The 25376-nt window shown below is 40.9% G+C and overlaps 2 protein-coding genes across 2 annotated transcripts; both read right to left on the bottom strand.

Annotated features, from left to right (window-relative positions):
* Nucleotides 1-3054: 3054 nt before the first annotated feature.
* On the bottom strand, nucleotides 3055-9372 carry LOC124120713. Its single transcript, XM_048396681.1, has 4 exons — nucleotides 9213-9372; nucleotides 8537-8599; nucleotides 5420-5614; nucleotides 3055-3295 (listed from the first exon to the last, which is right to left on the bottom strand). The coding sequence occupies exons 1-4, from the start codon at nucleotides 9277-9279 to the stop codon at nucleotides 3096-3098; spliced, it is 525 nt and encodes a 174-aa protein (XP_048252638.1). The 5' UTR covers nucleotides 9280-9372; the 3' UTR covers nucleotides 3055-3095.
* Nucleotides 9373-16070: 6698 nt separating this feature from the next.
* Nucleotides 16071-21551, bottom strand: LOC124120715. The gene is made up of 4 exons (XM_048396680.1): nucleotides 21374-21551; nucleotides 19104-19310; nucleotides 17613-17718; nucleotides 16071-16415 (listed from the first exon to the last, which is right to left on the bottom strand). The coding sequence occupies exons 1-4, from the start codon at nucleotides 21426-21428 to the stop codon at nucleotides 16178-16180; spliced, it is 606 nt and encodes a 201-aa protein (XP_048252637.1). The 5' UTR covers nucleotides 21429-21551; the 3' UTR covers nucleotides 16071-16177.
* Nucleotides 21552-25376: the final 3825 nt, after the last annotated feature.

Below are 25376 nucleotides of genomic sequence, written 5' to 3'. Positions count from 1 at the left end.
TCACCGGGACTGACCACTGGATCCCATCAGTCGCCTCGCCTCTTCCGACAAGCCTATGTTGCTAGGGACCTATATGCTTACCAAAGCTCACGGGTGAAAATTGTTGTATGTTAATTTCACAGATATAGAGGTCTTACTAAATCATGTCGGGTTGTGTGATAACATATAGTATGAGGAGAGTGTGTATAATACAGAACGGGTGAATGTGCTGTTGGCTAGAAGGACAAAAGATTGACATTCAATACTAAAAATAGTTATTACATAAAGGAACAGATATACACAGTATAGAAACAAAGGTTATGTTGGATTTATTTTCACATATCCCTTTTTCTTATACCAGCAATTGTTCTGAACGTATAGTAATACTGTGTTGTGCAGACCGCTGGCTACAGTTGTTATTCCCAAAGTTTGGAATTATTTGAAGAAATGTTCCGAAAATACAATGACTAGGTCGACAACGTCTTTCTGCACCTTCAAGGCAAAGTTTTATGCGAACGGATTGCTTCCAGTTTCACTATAAAATCTTCAAAACCATTAAATTGTGTGATTTCTTTAGCGTTTCTTAACTGTAGTGGCGATTTTGTCTTCATGTTATTGTGTTTGTAAAACGTAGTCGAATGTAAACAATCTATATCTATGTACAATTTTGCATGCATTCGTACATATTTACTAAACACTACTGACTGTTTAGACCTAATTTTACTCATGTCATACAATAAATGTGCGTCTGTCTCATGTATTTCGAACGCCGTAAACCAACTGCCAATATATTTATAGTCTGCCTTCTCATAAAGGTTGTCTCATTATTGTATATGTTTGCAGAGAGTCACACCCAAGTATAACGCAGATATTGTTACTATTAGTTTATGGTTTTGCGCTTTATCATTAGGTCTGTATGTACCAAATAACTTAATGTTCATAAATGTTATAACAAGCAATGGTGGCATCGTTCAATTAGCAATGTATAGCAGGGTGGCGTGTCTCTATTCCATCTGTACAGAACCATTCGCGTACACCACACGGTCAGGATTCAAGTCTCTCATCCGGGATTCGATCCCCTCATTAGCATAGAGCGAGTGTCCAGTGCTGTCAGTAGTGTTAAGGGGCGCAGGGTCTGGCAATGTATTGGGGAATTCCTCATATGCACAGTTTAGACTCGAGTAATCGCCATCGCCACGTCCGGATTCAAGACCAGCATAGTGTCTCTCAGACTGATTTCTTCTTGATGGTTTGGACCCTGTTGTTTCCTAGAATGAATGAACGTAAAGTAAAATCTGGTTAAGATGCAGCAGCATACCATCAACTTATAATGATACCACTGCAATTAAACCTTATTCTTGCTCGCTGTCAATAACAGTGACATGATGTTTCCAGAACATCACGATGGGAAACACCAAGCATGGACGCATGTGTGTGGCAGCAAACATGGGTCTTCTGCATGACGACTGGAACCACCGCCCCACTAACTTGAACATGAGCTAGAACTTCTTATCTAAAATTGGCACATTAACTGACAACTGTCATTGTATCATGAAAATTTAATACGCCCCACCAGAGAAAATAAGTCTCGATTATCTACCGAAACAGCATCTTTTGGGCTTAAAAGGCAAACACGTGATAAAAATGATGTGAGTGGAACAGGTATTCGCCACAAGCTATTTTTGTTTCACCATGCCGCATGCTAACATGCCCCTTTGTAAAGACAAGAGACACAACGAGGCCATTGTACGATCCCGACAACATGTACATAAGTTTGTGAGTGAGTGAGTGAGTGAAGGGACGCAACTCTGCACAGCGAATCGCGGCGACTGAGACGACTGAGCCACCCGGGCCACCCATTAGTTTGTGTATATGAATCACTAAATAATAGTGATAATACCAGGTGTTCGCGAAAAGGTGACAATATCCTCCTTGAATCAGTATCTACACCCATCAAAAACATATACAAAGAGAAGTTAAGTGTTCATCTAAACAATCACAGGAAAATTGTGTAGGTCAAAATATGGAATTGCATCGGATATCACATTGCACAGCGATGCGTCAAATTTGTCGTCTACCATGAAACCTTTTGAACTAATGTTTGAGATCTTGAATTTTCATGTAAATTGATACACACAATTGTGTCGTAAAAATGCCATGCTCCTGTGGAGACATTACTTTACTGGTTGTTATAAGATAGACCAAGGCACAAAGGGCAATATGTGATCATTGTGGGTTCTCTGTGACTTGTGTAAAGAGATGTGACTAGATTTCCTCACCTGATATAACAGATGATAACTACTGTAACACAAAGTACGACGACGATGACGACACACGACACCACGATAGGCGTTATAATAGAGCTGACGTCGTCCTTTGTGGTACCAGGCCCTGAAATCAATCATCAGAATAGCAGTTATCCGGACTACAAGACACGAGTCGAACACCATTATCAGTACAACACCAAAGTCACCATCAGTACAACACCAGAGTCACTATCAGTACAACACCAGAGTCACCATACTGCTGACGTAGAGGGTAATGCTGAAGAGATAGAAATTGGCCATCTTGTTAAGTTGTCCTGCAGCCTTTACATGATTCAATACTGTTACTAAAACAACTCGACACGTCGCTGTCGCATCGTTCAGTAATACTGAGTCGCTAACAGTAAGACACTGATCATAAGGGGCAATGTAGAATATGTACATGCATAGTGCTGGAAGGCCTCTACACCTTCCTTCTTTCCTGACTTCCAACTACAACCTGCCTTGCCTTGCATCAACCTGTCCCCCACGGACATGATACATATCGGAGAACACCAATTTCTTCCTGTTTCCGTGTACTGATTCCTGGGTTTTCAAGAGTGACAATTGCTGGACATGCGTGGTGCACTGACTTTGCGAAAAGGGTATATAATTAGTGTTGTAAATTACTGCACACACATATTTATGACCAGAATCACACATTTTTCATCCATTGTATTGGCTATCCTCTGTATTTCAATGTATTATTAATTTTCATTGATCTTGTGTAGTTAATTACTGATTTCAGAATGCATTTGGTTTTTTTGTGTTAACCGAAGTGTTTCATTTTGAGAATCATCACGTAACATGAGTCTATAAAGATTTACCGTATATTTCCACTTCACAGAGACTCAAATACAGGGATTGTCCTGTAGGTTGGCGATACATCAGGAGGTTGTCCCCCGTCAGTGGTACATAACAGATCAGGGTGTACTCTGCAATCCATGTGTAGAAGCTGTCCGCAGTGTGACATATTCTGCCACCTACCATCACACTAACATCCTTCTGTGGACCTGAAATGAGTATTATGTAACGTGAAAGAAATATTGCAACAGTTGTAACATGTATTGTATGGAACAGTTACACAGTTGTCATCCCCTTTGAACTGTAAGGAGTATTATGTAACGTGAAAGAAATAATGTAACAGTTGTAACTTGTAATGTTAATGGCGATACAGAACAGTTACACCATGGATGAGGAAAGTCCTTTTGTTTAAATTCACATTTCTTTAAATATACTGAACCACAAAAGAAACGTCACATGGATAGATATATGAGAAACCTTATTTGTCCAAACACTGTAAACATACTTTGAGACATATTAAAAAGATGAACCTTGGCAAAACTGATCATCAAGGTTGAAATTAAAGTGTCAAATGTTCTTAAAGTGAAACACAACACTAGTCTCTGAGAAAATGGCATCACAAGTCAGTATCTCGTGTGTCCGCCATGTGCATTGATGACTGCCGTGCAACGTCGATACATGGAATGGATGAGGCGCTTCATGAAGGCCATAGGCATTTGAGCCCACACTCTGAGGAACACCTGACGCAGTTCAGCTGCAGTTGTCGGCCTTGGTCGGACGCCATTAAGCCGTCTTTGAATCTCGTTCTACAGGTGCTCAATGGGATTTAAATCGGGACTGAGGGCAGGCCACTGCATGGTTCTGGTGCCATTCTGCTGGAGGAAGCCTCTTGCTGCTCTCGCAGTGTGGGCATGGGCGTTATCATGCTGAAACTCGTGGTTGCCAGAAGAGGCATGGTGTGTGGTCTCAAGACTTGATCAATGTACCGAGCTGCTGTGACACCATTGCCTCTCCCTGGACCGATGTTCTGGAAGACCACAGAGCTGACCCTCTGTGCAAGACCAATTCCACCCCACACCATGATGCTCGGACCACCCCACGAGTCCCTCTCAACAACACAAGCATCCGAATAATGATCCCCATGGCGTCGCCAGACTCTTTCTCTCTCTTGCCATCTGCTGTTGAGATACAGTACCGGCTCTCGTCTGAGAAGAGAACTCTTCTCTACTGCTGGTGGCGCCAATGCTGGTGCTTTGTTGCCCACCAAAGACGGTCCCGGCGATGACGTGGTGTAAGAATGGGTCCTCGGTGTGGCCTGTGACAGTGGAGGTGTCTGCTCGTCAATCGTCGACTCACGTTACCTGCAGTAATGTGTCGCTGGTGTGTCCCCATGGTCTGTCGAGCAGTTTCCGCAGCAGTTACAAAGCGATCTTGAAGATGCTGTCGCACAATCTGACGATCCTGACGTCGGGTGGTGACCTTTAGTCTTCCGCTACGTGGTCGGTCATCTGTAGTGTTGGTGGTCTGGTACCGTTGTTCAAGCCTGTATATAGTCCTCACGTGGACTTGAAATGCATTGGCTACTTGCCGGGCGGTTTGTCCAGCTTGCAATCGTCTAAGGGTTTGGTGTTGCTGATTTCTTCAAATTTGGCATGTGGTAGCAATTCAATAACGAATGAATGTTATCCGATCTGGGTGGATTTTTATAGGGCAAGAGATGGGGGAACGCATGTGCATTTCAATTTGCACGGAACTCACGTGAATCGGGTTACCATGGCCGTTGCTGTGATGCGTTTGGGCGCCTATCGGTTTTATTGTAATCTGCTTGGGGGCTTTTTATCATCAAATTTCATTTTTCCGGACAAGGTCATGTTAAATTTTAGAAACTTTGACAAAAAATACCCAGATATTTAAAGGACAACTTTTCATGCAATGTTACTTGGGGTGACGTTTCTTGTGCGTTTCGGTATATCATATAGGCAAAGTTTTCTTGTTATGAGTATATATTCCAGGTGTCCGAGATCACCAGGATGACATACCTGTGGCTACAGGTGGCAGAGTATGTCATCCTGGTGATCTGTAATGAGTGTTATGGAACGTGAACTGAATAGTGTAACAGTTGTACGGCGATACTTTACAGTTACACAACCAGGAAAAGCATCGTCTTACTTTTCATATGATATAGACAAAGTTGTTTTGTTTTGTTTTGTTTTGTTTTGTCAGTATGTATTCGTTAACAAAACTATGAGCATGTGTTTACAATGACAGGTTATGTGTAGTTGAGTCATACATCAGGTTAATACTAGATGGCATAATCAACACTGATTGAATACCTTCCCAGAATATCTTGATCCTGTTGACTGTCCTGTTCTGTCCAAACTCAGCCTTCCATGCCGGAAATAGGGACGAGACTGATGCACACGGCCCTGACGTCACACCATCAGTAACCCAGGCTGCCTGACCGGTGATGGTGTAGTTATAATTGTCCCCAGATGTAAAGGTACTCCTTGCTTGTGGGGCTATATTCACTGCAAATATCATTAAATTGTACTCTGAACGATGATATAAATCTTAAACACATTAAGACAAAAACATTTTCTTTAGATACAGGGGAAATTAATACAGGTTCATAGCAGGACGGAAATAAAGATTCCTTCCCTACATTTTCCCGCCAGTTAGTGGATTAATATATAAACACATGGTAAATGTACTGAGTCTCTCTATCGGCACCGAGAAAAATCAATGCGTCTACAGATTATCTCTAAATCCTGGCAATTGAATTATTAACTAAAATTTTGACCAGCGAAATTAATTAATGAATATGCATATGAACCTTGCGGTCTATTGTAGATCCCCCGTTTCTCTGGGCGGAAGTACCGAATAGGGGGTACAAAACGGATGTTTGTGATGGAATTAATAAAGCGACAAAACCCTTTCCATATCCAATAGAAATCTCTGCATAAAGTAGGGTGGATTGCACAATTCCGACTATATCACGAGCACGTGTTTATGAATCATTGTCAAATAGTAAGGCAAAATATTTAGCATAGAAACGATAACGTTTATAAATCTCTCAGGGACATGATCGGTAATAAAAGATAATAAAGTAAAATAAGATATAACTAAATAGTATTTTAAAAACCTATATTCATGACAACATGTTGTTTAAAAATCTTTGTGTGACCGATATTCATGACCAACGCCGTTAACCCCAAACGTTAGGATTGGTAGGTGACGAATTTAAAGTACAGTGGGACATATTTTCCAAAAGGCCACGAAAACTGCATTCACTATCACGTTGTGCCAACAGTATCATTCCCAGTAAATCTACAGGTTACAGTTGAACAACATCATAGGTCAGGGTTGTCATCTTGCATCACACAACTTGTCACTGTAGTATGGCAGCCATTGAAAGCAGTGACGTGTAATCCCAGTTCGGGTTGGAGAGGTGTGTTGTTGTTTTTAATTTATATCATTTACTGGGCATAATTGCTAACTAACTAATAAAACGTGAACATTTATAATAAAGCACATGTTAATCAACAAAGTTTGGTAAGAAATGTTTAAGTTTTGCGGGGGGTTTCATTATTTTTACAACCTGTCACCCCCACAATTGGAGGTGACCTGTTGATTTCGAAGAAATTACTTGCCTCAATGATTTCCAAGAAATGACTTGGTTGAGTCCAAGCACGTCAAATATGACAGGTTGTGATGAAAATAGGACTTGGGGGTTATTTGGCAACTTCTTCTTCTTAAAAACAATGTGAACAAGTCAAAACAATGAGTATTCTAATCTTGAACCTTAGTACCTCTCGTTACGTTAATATCTATCTCTGACCCCTTAACGCCCTGTTCTAGGGTAGCGCATCACTGTACCCTTGTGTAATTACGCTTTCCAAGAGAGCACATGCCGTCATGGTAGAATGGGCAAGTATTAATAAGAGGTATCTAATATACAGGGCGAGTACACCACCTACACAGTAGGCTTATCTTCTAAATAGATCACACAACAAACTCACTATATCACTCCATTTCGCAAACTCATTAACACCACTGGTAGGTTTTTTAATACTTTTTCTAACACATACTTTTTCTCTTAGTTTTAAAGCAATTACTTTTCCCCATAGGACAGCCGTATTATCGAACAGTCTTCATAAATTACCTTACATCTGTACACCATATCAATGGTTGACTTTTAAATACTATACTATATTGCCACATTCATAACAATGCTTTCTCTAAAATAACTGATAGTGACAATTACATACAAACTGTCCTCTGTAAATAACAGCCACATGCCCATATTGAGAATAGTTAATATACAAGTTGTCATTGGTTTGTTCATTTTAATAGGAGAATGACGTATGTCAATAGATGTGAGTGAGTTTGGTTTAGCGCCGTTCTGACCAGAATTCCACCCATGTCTCCCTGAACGACTGTAACAAGCTAACGCAACAAAAGGTACCAGGCAGAACTTGACCCCACTGTTGGACACATGAGTTTTCATGACCTGGATCTTTGTCATTTTTCATGTCGTGTTTGCACTATGTCACCATTCATTTTCAGATGCGCAGTACATGTGCATCACTTCCTACAAGTTGGTGCGTGAGTTTTGTTTATCACCGCTGTGCACGCTGTTTCAGTCAAATCACGGTGGGTCAACTTGATGTGAGGGGAGAGCCCGAAGTGAAGCGGGTCTCAGATTTTACCTTGTTGATGAAAGTGTCAAATACGGGTATGGTGCTGACAACCCAAGAAACATAATCAAGGAGAATCTGGGATTCAAATGCACGATGACAGATTACTGGCACGCAACTCTGCACACTCCTGCCCCACATAAGAATTGACATACTGTTTGTTGATCCTCGACATGTGTAATAATGTGCAAAGGACAATGTATGATAAAGGCCCGGATTGGTAAAGAGGATATGCACAAGTTAAGAAATCGGAAACTTTGTTTTAAATCATAATGGAAAGTATCAGATCAATTCATGTGAATGAGAATTAGGTGTTATGCATTTCAAATATTGTGTGTTTGGGTCTAATAACAACACTTAATAAACAGTAAACTAAAAATAAGTTGGAAAAAACTGGTCGTAGAGGTATTAGGGAAATGATTCTTTCTAACGTTTGAACACGAGTAAGTCTTTGACTTGTTCATACTTAGCTTTTTACTCGCTTTAGACATACTTTTATATGTAATTATTCATGTGTGAAGTCCAAACCGTGTAACTGTTCAAAAGACAAACTGTAGTTGTCAGCCATTTGAAAATGTGTGATAATTTCCATACTTATTACATTAGCAAGTTTATTGCAGTATCAAAATTTGACAATTCCAGTGTTGAAAAGGAGCCCTTGTCTTACCTTGTCCTTACCTCGAAGTTGAATTATGATATAGAATAGCATGAATACGTTTCAGTTTAACAATCCTCCGCGGAGATTCACATTACCTAATGTACAGTTCTCGGGGCAGTTGGAGCCAGTCACACAGGGACAAGCGTCTTCACCAGATACTGAAACAAACAAGGGATACACTCTTAGGGTACACATTTGTATTTGTAACCCCAATGTCTTTACCTAAATGAACGAAAAATGAGTACTACGCTGATGATATCTACCTTTGTGTGACACAATTTAGTTCACTTGAAACAGCCTCCGTGGTCTAATGGTAGAGCGGGCGGAAGGTCCGCGGTTCGATCCCCGGTTGCGACATACCAAAAGACGTTAAAAGATTGTACCTGTTGTTACCCTGTTTGGCGCTCGGCATTAATGGACTAAAACAAGGACTGGTCGGCTCGGAGTCAGTACACTGTGTCTAAGTTGGGTATTCATGTTAAACTGCGGCATGGTTTCTCAGTGAGCCAGCACTATTAATTGGCATCAGTTCGGACTAGAAAAAGCAGCCACACACACACACACACACACACACACACACACACACACACACACACACACACACACACACACACACACACACACACACACACACACACACACACACACACACACACACGTACATGCACGTACATGCACGTCGCTATATAAGTACAATAATCTTGGACGCGACGTTGAGCCAAATTTCACCTAACCTAGTTCACTTAAATAATAGTTTTTATATTTTCTTACCTGTGTAGGACAGACACAGAAATAGTAACAGAGCACACAGGTAACCGGTGGATTGTTGTGGAATCATAGCAGCACAATTTGTGTCTGTGACAAACGAACTGTCGCCCTAGAAGCAGTACAGTCTGTAACAGGACAGAGCTTGAATCAGACACACACACACACACACCCGACCCCTGACCAGCTAAAGTCCCCGACGCTTTGCATTGTGGTTACACCTAACACGAGAATATCCCACCATTGAATCACAATGTTTACATTCTGCACAATAGTGGAGCAGCGTGTTCTGTTCTGATCAATAAAGAACTATACCAGCTTCATAAACTCAGTGTAGAAGTGTAATCTTCGTTATAAGCCAAGGTGGAATCTTAAACCTCATAACATAATCCAACTACGCATAAATCAAAACAATATACATACAAGATGATACATATAGATATAGCGAGTCAACATGACATTTTGAAATGGCTTCTATGGTATTTTAGCCATGAATTAAAATCGGAGAACAATTTTGTGAATAAAATCGACAAAACCTTTTCCACATTCAAAAGAAATCGCTGCTAAAAGCAGAGTTGATTATACGATTCCGACTAGATCATGAGCATGTGTTTATGAATCACTATCAAATAGTGATGATGCCTGGGCCCAGTTGCACAAAGCGACCTTAGCACTACGACTATTGTAAGTCTATATTAAAGTAAAGGAGCTACGATCATCCCAGTGCTAAGATATCTTTGTGCAAGTGGACCCAGGTGTTCGCGAGAAGGTGAAAATATTCTGCCCCACCAGTTGCACCCATCACAAACACATGCAAAGGCAAGTCAATTGTTCAACTTCAAACCTTCAGTTTCGCAAAATGAGTAGTTATAAAAACGTAGCATTGTGCATGATGGTTGGACATTCAGCCATGACATAAGCTTTTGTACGTGAACAACGTGTTTATATAGGAGAACGGATTAAAATCAACCGAGTTATCTCTGCACGCAATTCATGTCCATCAAGTCAAGATATCAGTGGTTAATATGTATGGGGGACCTACACTATCCATATTTTCAAAAGAGTTAAACGGATGAAAGAGATAGTGTTATTCATAATATAAAAAACACTTACAATGTAGCTTTGGGCCAAGACACCTTGCTTGAGGATACACTTGTCAATTCAGAAAACATGTCCTACTTTTATACCAGACAATACTCACATATTATCTTGCCGGGTAATTCAACGACATTGACAGCAGAGGTGCCATACAAACGATCGTAATACTTTCACAACAGTGTGTACCTATATTGTAATAGTGTCGCAATAGTGTTTATTATTGTAACCCTGCATATCAGCTGAACACATTGATCTGTTACCGAGGTATGAATGTAGATATGAGTGTAGATATGTCAGTGTAGGTATGCCAAGCTAGATATGAATATAGGTACATCAATATAGATATGTCAATGTACGTAAGAATGTAGATATGTCAATGTAGGTATGGATGTAGATATGTCAATGTAGGTATAAGTATAGATATGTCAATTTCATATTTTGAGTCACGAGATGATTCGACGGCAGTAGGCGATTATGGCATGGCTATTGTCTGTATGAAAGACGTATTGAGATCATACAACGCAGCAACCAGGGAAGTCATTACTTATGTTATTCAATATTGCAAACAGTATTTATGCATACATCTAAATATATACTTATATAGTAGGGGATCATGAAATATAAATGTGAATTTCATTTTTTTTACGTTGAAGTTTACATGACATACAGCTCTTCCACAGAGAGGTGGGTCACATGCTCGCGAAACTTACGCTCAATTTGACGTTCATACGTTTATCTCGAGATTGTACTCTTGAAACGACGTAAAACACTGACGGACTACTTCCACATTCCTGGGGAAACCCCTGGGAATTCCATAGCACGAATAATTAACAATAATTAACATTTAACAATAAGCGTTGTTTCTTATCATTTAGACCCATAATTCTTGATTTTACCTTAGTATCTAACTGACACATCTTTAAAATCAACTTTTAATGATCGGCCAATTGATCAATGATGACTAATACTTGTGTGAGTTCATTGGAGTATGAACCTTCCTAGAGTGGGGGCCAAACATCGTCACATGATCCGACGTTCATACAGTTTTGTAGTCACTCTATGAAGGTGCATACGCCAATGAACTCACACAAAATGAAAGTCAATTCTTAAGTATTAGAACAAAGTGATGACGATAAACATCCTATGCAAGAACGTTTTTGTCTGTATAACTCAACACCAAAACATATCCGACAGTTTGCAAGTGCCACACGAAGAAGTGCCACACACATGCGTTGGGTGTCATTCGTGATTTTGACACTTTCAAGAAAGATCGATTAATCTCTGTTCACCATTATTTATCTGTCAATGTTATTGATTCTGTTGTGATTTACTTTATTTATTCATTGTCTGTGTATGAACAAGCCATACGGTGTCTGCAATGCGCGGGCGTCTCCGGAACTCTTGGCATGCTGGAAACTGGCAGAGGTCATGGAGCAGTGGCAAAGACCTTCAATGTTTCACATTCTGTGATGAGCAGACTATTGAACAGGCACCATCAAACCTAAATTGTTGCCGATCGACCCCGTACAGGGCGGCCTAGGTCAACGAATAAAGTGCAGGATCGACTAATCCGAAACCAGACTCAGAGAAAACGAGCTCAAACGGCGAATCAAATTGCTGCAAACATTCCTCAGGCTATTGGAATTACAGGTCATACGATTAGAAATCGTCGACATGCAGATAATCTCCACGCTCGACAGCCACGTGTTGTGCCGTCCCTGGTCCCTGGTCGCTGGATCGACTGTGGATCGGTTGTGGTGTGAGGTTGTATCACTGTAACTGACCGAACCCCACTCCATATTGTCAAGGAAAGAAGCATTTGATAATATATTGACACCCTTTGGCACAACTTACTGACGACCCGTGAAGATCCGGGTCTTCAGCAACCCATGCTGGCCGTAAAAGGCGACTATGCTTGTCGTAAGAGGCGACTAACGGTTGGTCAGACTTGCTGACTTGGTTGATGCATGTCATCGTTTCCCAACTGCGTAGATCGATGCTAATGATATCTTTTACCGGATTGTCTCGTCCAGACGCATTTATTTACAGACCGCCGTCATATAGCTGGTATATCGCTGAGTGCCGCGTTAAACAACAATCAAACAAATATACTGACAATCTTTGTTGTCCCTTTTGTGTGGGTCGATGTTTTGTCAGGACGACAATGCCTGTGCTCATCGTGCATGAATCGTCCATGTTCACCTTCATCAGCACAACATCCACAGAATGCCTTGGCCAGCAATGAGCCCTGACCTTTGCCCCATGACAGGGAGACGTGTGCGTCAACGTCATAGGCCGCAGACCACGATGGCTGAACTTGGCCAGACGCTGCAGTGGGACATTCTCCCTCAAAACGCCATTGGGAGCCTTTTACGAAGTATGCCTTGTCGAGTGAATGAATGTTTAACAAATTGCGTCGATATTACGCACTACTGATCCAAAAACGTCACATTTCCCATCTATCGTCCTTCAAGATCGTTGTCAGTCATAACATCTACAGTCATGACTTCATACAGTCATTACCGATTGCACTGTGTTTCCAATTTGGTCATTATTACCATGCAACATTTACTACAAACTAATATTTCTTACAATTTGGAAATCTTAAGGTATTCCCGAGTACCACCTACTATTTTAAGAGTATATGAAACAGATGAGGCGGTTGCAATGGTCTCTTTTATTTCTGGTTCGGTTTGGGAAATCAGTGGCACGGCATTTGAGGCTATGTGATCATTATTGAACAAGATCAGATAATCGATTTACAGGAAGCTAAATGTTACGGCTCAATTTGTGACCATGGAGCTGCAAAGACTTTCTAAAACGTAGGTAATACTGTTATTGTTATTGTTATGGTAAAATGTGTTCATCTGACAAGTGATTAATGTGTATTTTTAAAGTATATGGCACCAAAATAATTCCAATCTTACATTCATATGTAAAAAGTACTTCGAATTGAGCAATCCTTCAAAATATATAGACTATCCATTCCTACATCTTTTTGCTATTGGCAAACTACGTTTGAAATTTTCAAATACGGTCCGTTAATAAGCACACATGTATATGGCATGCAGTTACAATTAAGAGAAAAAATCATATGTTTTTAACTTAGGGGTTTCAATTGTAGATTCGATACCTGTAAATTTCATTCGAAATGAAACGTCTTAGCCCCGGGGTCGCAAGTCGCAGTATAGAGTTGCGTCCCTTAGCTTTAAAAGGATATATTGAGCTCTGATAATAATCCGTGTTTTATCAACACCATGCCCATGGGTTTCACTAAAGCTGACAGGCCGTGATATAACCGTGATATTGTTCAAAACGACGTGAACCAAACTGGTTTAACTGACTTTAGCAATGGCACATCATTTGTGGCCTGATATATGTAGGGTCTCTTTGTATTGAGGTTTCCTCCATGTTGAACAACTGAATGCAATAGGGTTTTTTTAAAACAGCATTTGATTGTGCAATGTAGATAACATTCACAGAGCACTATATCTGATAAAGATATTTATCCCGTGTTTATCTATAGGGGAGACATAAATATATATATTGTCATAGCATGTGAAGTATAGCCAGCCTATTGTTGTTTCCCTGTGCCAAGAACATAAACATGGCTGAACAGAATTTGAAACTTTTTTTCAAATTTTGATTTGATCAAAAAATGAAAACATTTAACGACTTTTCAGATCCACATTCAACCAAATTATACACCGGCACACTGTTTAGACTTTGTCATTTTAAAACTGGAATAAGATTTTTTTAAAACATCACCTCTGTTTTCTTTTTCTCCTAACAGTGTGGTTCTCTGTAAATGAGAGACAGCTTTATTCATTTCATCATTTTAACAGCTGTCTTATAAGTTATAAGGAACACAGCACACATGTAAAATATGTGATTTATTCTATTTTGTTATGTAAACGAGCACAAACAAAAATATATAGAGATCATTAATATGTATCGAAGATGTCAGTCGCTTCACATATCTGGGGAGTGTAGTGACGAATACAGGCGGAGCAAACGATGGCATCCGAGCCAGAATTGGAAAAGCAAGGCACGCTTTTGTCACCTTAAGACCAATATGGAAGAATACAAACATCACTCTGAGAACCAAACTGCGGATTAATTGATCTGAGACATGGAAACAAACAAAGAAGACAGATCATGACCTCCAAGTTTTCATCAACAAATGCCTCAGACAACTGCTAAAATAAGATGGCCTGAGAAATTATCAAACCAGGATCTTTGGAACAGAACAAACCAAGCTCCAATAATAGAAACCATCAAGAAAAGGAAATGGCGATTGATAGGTCACATCCTAAGAAGGCCGCAAGGAAACATCGCGAGACAAGCACTCGACTGGAACCCACAAGGCAAGAGAAAGAGGGGAAGACCCGTAACATCCTGGCGACGAACCCTGGAATCAGAACTGAGATCAATCCACATGTCATGGGGAGAAGCAAAACGAAGAGCACAAGCCTGAAACAGATGGAGACCTGTTGTGAAGGCCCTATGCCCCTCAAGCGGTACACAGGAATAAGAGAGAATATGTATATACACAGATACAGAGGCGGTGGGGTAGCCTAGTGGTTACAGCGTTCGCTCGTCACGCCGAAAGCCCGGGTTCCAGTCTGACATGGGTACAGCCCATGTGTGAAGCCCATTTCTGGTGTCCCCCGCCGTGACATTGCTAAAAGCGACGTAGAAACACACATACTCACTCACTCACATAGAGATAAAACCATAATCCTGAATCAGAAAAGACGCATGAATCTCTATGAGGTCCGCCATAATTAATGTATTACGTTTATGTGAATGGTATGTTTATTAATCAACAGTGACTACCTGGTTTTACACTGACAATGAAAACAGAGAGATGAAAACAGTCGAGTGGCATCTCGTTTGTCCGTAGCCAATTTGTCCGGAGACCCAGACTTCCAGACATGCTTTGCAGATCATTGTGATGTCATTGTTACCATGATGTCACAATCAAATGACGTCACCGAAGCAGGTTAGCTGTGATGTTTACACTCAAGATACTGGTTGTGACTGTTTACAAATTGAAACAGTTGAAAGAAGAAGGATGTTGTTTTGGATGATACATAGAATCTCACCCATGTGTATTGATATCAATGCATCAGCACTCGTCGACAAGCCTCAGAGGTCACTAAGTAACTATAGCAACCGAGTAGGAATACAATGCCTGAGTGAACTGCCTCATTTATATATATCATGAGTGCTGATATACATATGTACGCACACATCGGGACAGCTACATCAAAAATTTTGAACGTTACGCGGTAGTCTTTGATGCATCGCATCATTCTATGGAACTAACTACAAGTAGTTCCTACCAGGTGACCTCATTTGCATTGGGACAAAACTGCTAGCATGTATCTGGTTATCTGAAGTTATAGCACAGGGTATGCATGCAATGCATGTACAGCCAAAACGGATAACAACGCTCCGTTAATACAGACGGAGCAAATTAACATCTTATCCAGATTTTAGTAAGTTATTATAAACAGACTATCTCAACATTTGCCTAGACCCGTGAAGATCTGGGGTGGAATAGTTCTTCAACAACCCAATCTTGCCGTAAAAAATATGCTTGTTGTAAGAGGCGACTAACGGGTTCGTGTGGTCAGGCTCGCTGACTTGGTTGATGCATGTCATCGTATTCCAATTGCGTAGATCGATGCTCATGATGTCACTCACTGGATTGTCTGGTCCAGTCTCGATTATTGACATACCGCCGTCATATAGCTGTAATATTGCTGGGTGTGGCGTTAAACAACAAACAAACAAATAAACAAACAAATCAACAGTTGCCGTCCGGAATGGAAGCCCCATCCCTTCGCTACCATTCACTGGATATACTACACTGCTGCAACCCCGTCAATGGTTGTGTAATCATCTTCTGTCAACTCGATCTCCAGTCTATCACAGTGTGGTTCAGCTTCTGTTTCACAAGTATTGCGTTCCTCAAGATGTAGGAATTCATTCTTGCACACAGCACGATCAAGAGTTCGGTAGCCCTCTGCTTCATCTGGAGGCACAAAGCTGGCGTAGCGAGGTTCTGGAGGATTGTCCTTCGAGTTCCTGTTCCTTTGTCTCCTGTAATATTGAACACATTAGAACGTCCGGTTTGCGTTATAAAAAACTGGAAGATTGTCCATGTACACTGTAAAAAATGTGTTTAAATATAAATACACACCAGACATGTTTAGATTTAAACATGATTAGGAATTTGTGTAAATCCCACACGGAATACACATTTGAAGCGTTCTGTCTGAACGCATTTAGGTCTAAACACATGAAATGAGCGATCGTCTCACAGCCTAAACACCATTGGGCCACCTCAACACAACATCCCCATAATCTAAACATGTTCAGAATTTAAACACGTTTGAACATGTTTATAGTTTAAACATGTTTCGAAATATATATTAATAATATTCTGAAATTAGATTGGCAAATCAGATTCACAGGTACTTGTATAACACATATACCACCACGAACTTGGTACAATACTTACGGGAAAATGCACAACTTAACCAAACTCGGTTAATGGTTACAAGGAAACTTGACACTTGTGACGACAACCGTCTCCGAACACAGTGGTAGCGTATGTATCACGCCGAGGTTGAACAATTCTCTATGTGTTTATAAATGTGTTGGGGGGCACGGGTGGCCCAGTCGTCTAAGGCGCCGCGATTCGCTGTGCATAGTTGCGTCCCTTGGGCACGCCAGAAACCTATGATTGTGGGTTCGAATCCCGGTTCGCCCCGATTATGTTTCTAGGTTTGTCAGCACCATATCCGTGCTCGTGGCTTTCACCGAAGTGGTAAACGTCTGAGACCTGCATCACTTCGGGCTTTCCTCCCACATTAAGCTGTCACGCCGCGATATAACTGGAATATTGTTAAAAGCGGCGTTAAACCAAACTCACTCACTATAAATGTGTTGTTGCTGTATGTCTAAATATAGTATTTCTCTCAAACAGGACGCAGACATTGAAAGTGTATCTGCTTACTTCGATAGACCCTTAACCTTTATAGTTGCCACCATCCACCCCCAAATTAATCCATTTATACTACCAAAAACATGCAACCAACGAGACAGTTTGTGCTGATTAACCAAGGATAATAAACGGGTCGAATCCTAGCACATCTAAGGGACGGAATTCTGCAATGATGACAGCGACACCCCAGTACCACCAGTCCGGACATTTTAGTGGATTGCGAATGGTAGATCCAGATACAAATATGAAGAGCGTGATCGGTGCTAGACAATCAGAGTGCGAGTCTGTACCTGATGAGAGTGATGATAACTGCTGTTATACATATTACGATGACAATGACGACGACGGTCACTAAGAACAAGGTGATGAGAAGAGCGTCATCGATGCCACCAGTCTCTGAAATAACCCAATCAAAGTGAAAATATTAAAGCTGGACATGATAAATGTGATAGGTGAGTATTAATATAGCTTTACAACGCTTCCAACCATACAAGCAGGGGATCGACATGACCTTTTGACCAGTCGGTTATTCCACCGCCCCAATATGTGTATGTTTCAGAATAACCCGAACTCTTGACACCGAGAGAATGTTTCAGAAGAGATGTCAGTGATTTCAAAACCAAGTATTTTGTATGCGTTCTGCACACCTGTGTTATATTGGGTTGAACTATTATGCATGTGTGACGTTGATGGAGCGTGTGTTGACGTCGCCGTCGGTGTGATGTCGCTTGTGCCAGCGGTCATCTTTGCTGCTGATAGCGTGGACAACACAGTTGACGTAGTAACAGTCGGATTCTCAAATGCTGTGGTCGCTGTAGTAGATGTATTTGTGGTAGACGTCACTGATGGCGTTGATGATGCAGTCGTTATAACCGGTGGTTGAGATACAGTGGTTTGTGGCGACGGGACCGTAGTTTGCACTGATATTGAAAGTGAGGGAATTTAAGATAGACATGACAGATGTGAGAAGATGAATATGTTTTACTCTTCTCACAACCATACAAGAATGGACTTTAAAAAGTGGGGAACGGCAGCTGGCGTTCGGGGTGACGCCGAAATCAGTCGGTTGCTCCACCGCCCCAACAGGACATGCATGCGCTGTGGAGACTGTGCTATGGTATCATCGTAGCACCCATTTTCTAACATATAAATGGAATATGACAGCTTTTTGTACAAGTGCAGTGCCTACCTAGGACCCCACTGCCTCAGTAAGGTTGATGATTTGAATGGCCAGGCATCTTGTCCTAAACGCTTTAAATGTAACGCTTTCATATGAAACACATTAACACAAATCAGGCTAACAATTATACAGTATTCTGTTCTAGGCATGTAGAGGGACAATAGCCCTGAGCTGATAAAGAGCCTAGCCAGCCAAACTGTGCGAGAACCAGCCGACCCTCCTCGCCAGATAGTGTGCCAGATTCCATTTTCCAAGAGAAAGATCTCGGATCTACACACATATTGCCAAGTGGCGCTGATCAAAACTCACTGAAACTGGATAGTGGTGTTTCAAATGATAGGGTTTCAAATAATCGTTCCAAGATGAGAGGGGTGGACTGTAGTTCTGAACAACATTTCCGTATAATCTGAATTCTCGACACCGAGAGGGAGCTTCAATTATTGATATGTCAGTGATTAGAAAAGCCCAGGACCCTGTTTCACAAAGCGATCGTAACGTAACGTCAATCGTAAGTCTATGTTAAAGTATGGGAGTAACGATAACATGAGCGCTACGATAGCTTTGTGGAACGGACGCCAGGACTTTATATTTGTCTACATACCTGTATTATCTTGAGTTGAATTATTAGGCATGCGTGACGTTGATGAAGAGTGTGCTGCCAGATTCTCCGATGTTGTGGTCGATATAGTCGTAGTTCTTGATGTAGCCATATCTGGCGTCGTGGGAGATGCTGTCGTTATTCGCGGTGGTGTGGTTACAGTTGCTGCTGGTGACGGGATCGTACTTCTCAATGTTGTTGTCGATGTCGCTAGGGGTTCAAGTAAACAGAATTAGAATTAAGTTTACATTAAATATGAAGAAAGGACATCGGGTTTGCTGGAAATTACAAAAACATATAGTGTTTAAGTGATCAACTTATAGTTGTAGGAACTGTGCCAACGGAAGACAGTAAAAGACTAGGAGCAAGTACTGTTCTAATGATGAGTGAGATTCCTGCAGTTAGGTGGTATAAACGCTGGGGTCCACTGACGGTGCACAAGCTACCTTTGAAATTTACATTGTGAGAAGTATTTCTTACGACGCAGTCAACCATTTGTTAATCATGTAAGCAGACGTTTTGATAATTCTACATTATAACATTTTCTAAAAACAATTCATAAAGACAGTTCATAGGTCAGTGGTCTCGTGATCAGGTGTAATAACACATTATGTAGGCCTATCGTGACACCCCTGTTCCAACATATACATGTCCTACCTAGGACCTCGCTGCCTCGTTGGTTGGAATGGCCAGTCTTTGAAATCATTAACACAAATAAGGCAGTGAATTATACAGTATTCTGTTCTGAGATGTAGAGGTCATCGGGCATGTAGATGGGCAACTGGGATACGATGACATGCATCAACCAAGTCAGCGAGCCTGACCACCCGATCCTGTTAGTCGCCTCCTATGACAAGCATAGTCGCCTTTTACGGCAAGCATGGGTTGCTGAAGACCTATCCGTCCACAATGAGAGGCGTGGTAACAGTGGTGGATCTGATTGTCATTTGTCCCACAATGATGATGAGCAATATTGAAATTATCTATGACCAAATCTCTTCAGACGCAGTTCTTGAACTTGCAGCAGCTGTTCATTTTCAGAGCATTTCAGTGCAATTGGTGCATGGAGTGAGTGAGTTAGTATCATGGTTTTTACGGCGGGGGACAACAGAAATGGGCTTCACACATAATACCCATTTTGGGAATCGAACCCGGGTCTTCGGCGTGACGAGCGAACGCTTTAACCAATGGGCCACCCCACCGTCCCCTTGGTACATTGACGTTAGGAGGAAGCATAAATAACATTAGTCCGCATATAAAGTTAATAATTCAAGCAAATGTTTCTCAAAAGTGATGCGGGAGAAAAAGTTTTTATTTTGTTCCCACTAAGAATACCTGAGGACACATTGATTCCGACCGTTTCTACATTGTCAGTTGTCTGTTCTGTTTTATGGATAACAGACTATGATTTATATGACACCGGGAATTTGAAACATACATCTATGGCGACAGTAAATATGACGCGCAGGATTCAACTCTTTCAATTAGTCTTATAACAATGTGGTCAAATTGTCAAAAAGTCAGCATTCACCGGAGCCTACTAGTCTGACCATTCTTCATGGCTCCCCCTAGATATATGCATGACGTCATTTCTCTACAATGTAGTGTATGATCGTGAATATTGGCATATGTGTCGACTTGTTTGACAACATCCGGGTATCAGCCCATTGTACACAGGTTTGTTACATGCCTCACAGAATGTGATCATGAATATAATGTTATCAAATGTGTTGCTGTCATACACTAGTACATATTTGAGTTACATGTGCTATATGGGTTTTCCTGTATTAAAGTGACCAAACTATTCCGTAATCATAAGTACTCTCTGCCAAAAGTAGTCCTTTTTATGACTCTGACTACTTATCATAAGCACGTGATTATTAAACACTATCAATCAGTGATCCTAGGCGATCTCAAAAGTCTTGGAAAATGTAACATGTAATGCCATTTTTTTCATCCTCAGTAAAATACTGAAATTGAAAGATATATGTCATTGAGTTTTGAGTGAGTGAGTGAGTTGAATTTAACGCCACTTTTAACAGTATTCCAATTAAATCACGGCGTGTCAGCTTAATGTAGGAGGAAAGCCCGAAGTGATTCAGGCCTCAGACGTTTACCACTCCGGTGAAACCCACGAGCACGGGTATACGTATGGTGCTGACAAACCTAGAAACATAATCGGGGCGAACCGGGATTCGAACTCCGCACAGCGAATCGCGGCGCCTTAGACAACTGGACCACCCGTGACCCACCCCGGGAACCAAGATTCTTACCTTGCGTCAGCTGAAGACAGATCACAGTTACACAGGCAAAGGTCAAGGACGCCATAGTAACACGGATCCTATGTAATATACTGATTACGTTCTGGTATTAGAATATCTTCAAAGAACGGTTTTCAAATCGATGATGAAAATATCCCGCAACGCTCCAGGAATCTCGTTATGTCAGCAAACACGGCGCCCACAGTTCGTTATCTGCAACACACCTATATATATTCGTGACGCGGAACTAACGCTGGTTACATTTTTTTAATGGCTGTGTGTCATACATTTATCAGGGTCAGTATTTCATTGAATAAATGTTATTGAGTCGGTAAATCAGAAACCGCGTATTGCGAAATGGGGAAAACATGTGGCGGGGAATGACAATAGAAAACAAAATGCTTTTATCATGGAATAAAGTCAGCATTGGTCTTAATTGTGTACCCACGAGAACATGGATGTTGTCCTGGACGCGACCGAGCTCCATCACCGCCACTAGACTGTTCTACTACGGTACCTAGGAGTCTCTCCTCGAGCACGGGGTTTGGTAAAGATGGGGTAGTCAAGTGGGTAACTGGTTTGCTCGTCACGCCGAAGGCTCGGGTTCGATTCCCCGTATGGGCACAGTGTTTGAGAAACACTTGCGGTTTCCCCTGCCGTGGTATTTCTGGAATATTGCCAAATGTGGCGTAATTGCCTACTCACTCACTCTCCTAGATCAACGTCATGATCCCTACCTGGCTCTACTGGCTTGTCAGTCTGACAAGTACTATTTCATGCTGCTCTTCCTTCACCAACGCAAACCTATCGTATTCCAATAATATACACTGATATTACTTAGCTCACCTGGTGACGCGCTTGTCATCTATGCCTCTCACCAACAGTGGACATTGGGTCTGAGATATTGGTTCGCGTATTTTTCCATTTTTTTGCAGTTACACCAATGCATACCTGTCAGCTTCGTGATTGAGACATGTGGAGTGCAATGTTCATGATATTTTGTTATAAAGAATCGCCTGGCTCAACCACACAAGAAGCGGAAGGTCGGGTAGCCTAGTGGTTAAAGTGTTCGCTCGTCACGCCGAAGACCCGGGATCGTTTCCCGACATGGGTGCAATGTGTGAAGCCCATATCTGGTGACCCCCGCCGTGATATTGCTGGAATATTTATAAAAGCGGCGTAAAGCCATATTCACTCACTCACTCACTTATACAAGCAGCATAAAGCACATTGCCATTTCAGGCGCCGTTGACAATTTAATTTCTTTTGAGAAAACCTTTTCAACCTGATCCCTTTCGAGGTCAACACACTTCTGTCAACGTGGCGGGAGTTGCTAGACTCCACTGGAGTAGACGCTTTCCTCCACAAGGTGTTAACCGTCACCCACAGCAGAAATGACGTCATCGTCATATGCATCAATTCAGTGTTCGAAATACCTGCCTGCCCGACCGTCCGAGACGGGTTGATTTCAACTCGGGCTGCCAGATTTTCAAATCCCCCTGCCCGACGGTAGGTTTATTTCATATGTGAATGTATTCTAAATATTTCCTGATGATAAACATTAATTCACATGTAAAGATCAATGATAAAATGTAACCCAAAAGAAACCCCGTTAGCTTATCCTGAGAAACATATGATTATAGTGGGCAGGCAGGTATTGGTCAGGGCTGGCAAGTATTTCAGCTAGCCAGTCCTGTGGTCTGGCTGAATATTTTGGGAGTTTCATACCCTGGCATCATGCTTGCAAGACAGTTCATTCTTCAAGTTTTGAAATTTGATGATGCCACATCTGATGAATACGGAGGGTGTTAAATGTGTTCAAAGCCTCCTTTACTGTAGATAAGTGAGTTTTCCATACTCTCACGCAGTTGTTAAAAGACTAACTTATTGGCCATCAGTGGTGTGAACATGCGGGAGGTAGGCCACCAGTAGTTTACAGTCTAGAGTAGCTGTAATATCACAGGCCTTAGGTCTGAGGTGACTGTGGCATCAGTGGTGGATGGTATGGAGTAACAGTAACATCAGTAGAGTACGGTATGCCGTAACATCAGTGATGTGCAGTTGGTTTACCGTAACATCAGTCGTGTACGTATGGAGTAAGTGTAACATTAGTAGTGTACGTATGGAGTAAGTGTAACATTAGTAGTGTACGTATGGAGTAAGTGTAACATTAGTAGTGTACGTATGGAGTAAGTGTAACATCAGTCGTGTACGTATGGGGTAAGTGTAACATCAGTCGTGTACGTATGGAGTAAGTGTAACATTAGTAGTGTACGTATGGGGTAAGTGTAACATTAGTAGTGTATGTATGGAGTAAGTGTAACATCAGTCGTGTACGTATGGGGTAAGTGTAACATTAGTGGTGTACGTATGGAGTAAGTGTAACATTAGTAGAGTACGTATGGAGTAAGTGTAACATTAGTAGTGTATGTATGGAGTAAGTGTAACATTAGTAGTGTATGTATGGAGTAAGTGTAACATTAGTAGTGTACGTATGGAGTTAGTGTAACATTAGTAGTGTACGTATGGGGTAAGTGTAACATTAGTAGTGTACGTATGGAGTAAGTGTAACATCAGTCGTGTACGTATGGGGTAAGTGTAACATTAGTAGTGTACGTATGGAGTAAGTGTAACATTAGTAGTGTACGTATGGAGTAAGTGTAACATTAGTAGTGTACGTATGGAGTAAGTGTAACATTAGTAGTATATGTATGGAGTAAGTGTAACATTAGTAGTGTATGTATGGAGTAAGTGTAACATTAGTAGTGTACGTATGGAGTAAGTGTAACATTAGTAGTATATGTATGGAGTAAGTGTAACATTAGTAGTGTATGTATGGAGTAAGTGTAACATTAGTAGTGTATGTATGGAGTAAGTGTAACATTAGTAGTATATGTATGGAGTAAGTGTAACATTAGTAGTGTACGTATGGAGTAAGTGTAACATTTGTAGTGTACGTATGGAGTAAGTGTAACATTAGTAGTATATGTATGGAGTAAGTGTAACATTAGTAGTGTATGTATGGAGTAAGTGTAACATTAGTAGTGTACGTATGGAGTAAGTGTAACATTAGTAGTATATGTATGGAGTAAGTGTAACATTAGTAGTGTATGTATGGAGTAAGTGTAACATTAGTGGTGTACGTATGGAGTAAGTGTAACATTAGTAGTGTACGTATGGAGTAAGTGTAACATTAGTAGTGTACGTATGGAGTAAGTGTAACATTAGTAGTGTACGTATGGAGTAAGTGTAACATTAGTAGTATATGTATGGAGTAAGTGTAACATTAGTAGTATATGTATGGAGTAAGTGTAACATTAGTAGTGTACGTATGGAGTAAGTGTAACATTAGTAGTATATGTATGGAGTAAGTGTAACATTAGTAGTGTACGTATGGAGTAAGTGTAACATTAGTAGTATATGTATGGAGTAAGTGTAACATTAGTAGTGTACGTATGGAGTAAGTGTAACATAAGTATTATATGTATGGAGTAAGTGTAACATTAGTAGTGTACGTATGGAGTAAGTGTAACATTAGTAGTGTATGTATGGAGTAAGTGTAACATTAGTAGTGTACGTATGGGGTAAGTGTAACATTAGTAGTGTATGTATGGAGTAAGTGTAACATTAGTAGTGTACGTATGGAGTAAGTGTAACATTAGTAGTGTACGTATGGAGTAAGTGTAACATTAGTAGTGTATGTATGGAGTAAGTGTAACATTAGTAGTGTACGTATGGAGTAAGTGTAACATTAGTAGTGTATGTATGGAGTAAGTGTAACATTAGTAGTGTATGTATGGAGTAAGTGTAACATTAGTAGTGTACGTATGGAGTAAGTGTAACATTAGTAGTGTACGTATGGAGTAAGTGTAACATTAGTAGTGTATGTATGGAGTAAGTGTAACATTAGTAGTGTACGTATGGAGTAAGTGTAACATCAGTAGTGTACGTATGGAGTAAGTGTAACATTAGCAGTGTACGTATGGAGTAAGTGTAACATTAGTAGTATATGTAT

Source organism: Haliotis rufescens, unplaced genomic scaffold, assembly GCF_023055435.1.
Source record: "Haliotis rufescens isolate VD_foot unplaced genomic scaffold, xgHalRufe1.0.p SCAF_16, whole genome shotgun sequence".
In the NCBI taxonomy this organism is placed as follows: Eukaryota; Metazoa; Mollusca; class Gastropoda; order Lepetellida; family Haliotidae; genus Haliotis; species Haliotis rufescens.
This window is presented reverse-complemented; position numbering and strand designations above follow the sequence as displayed.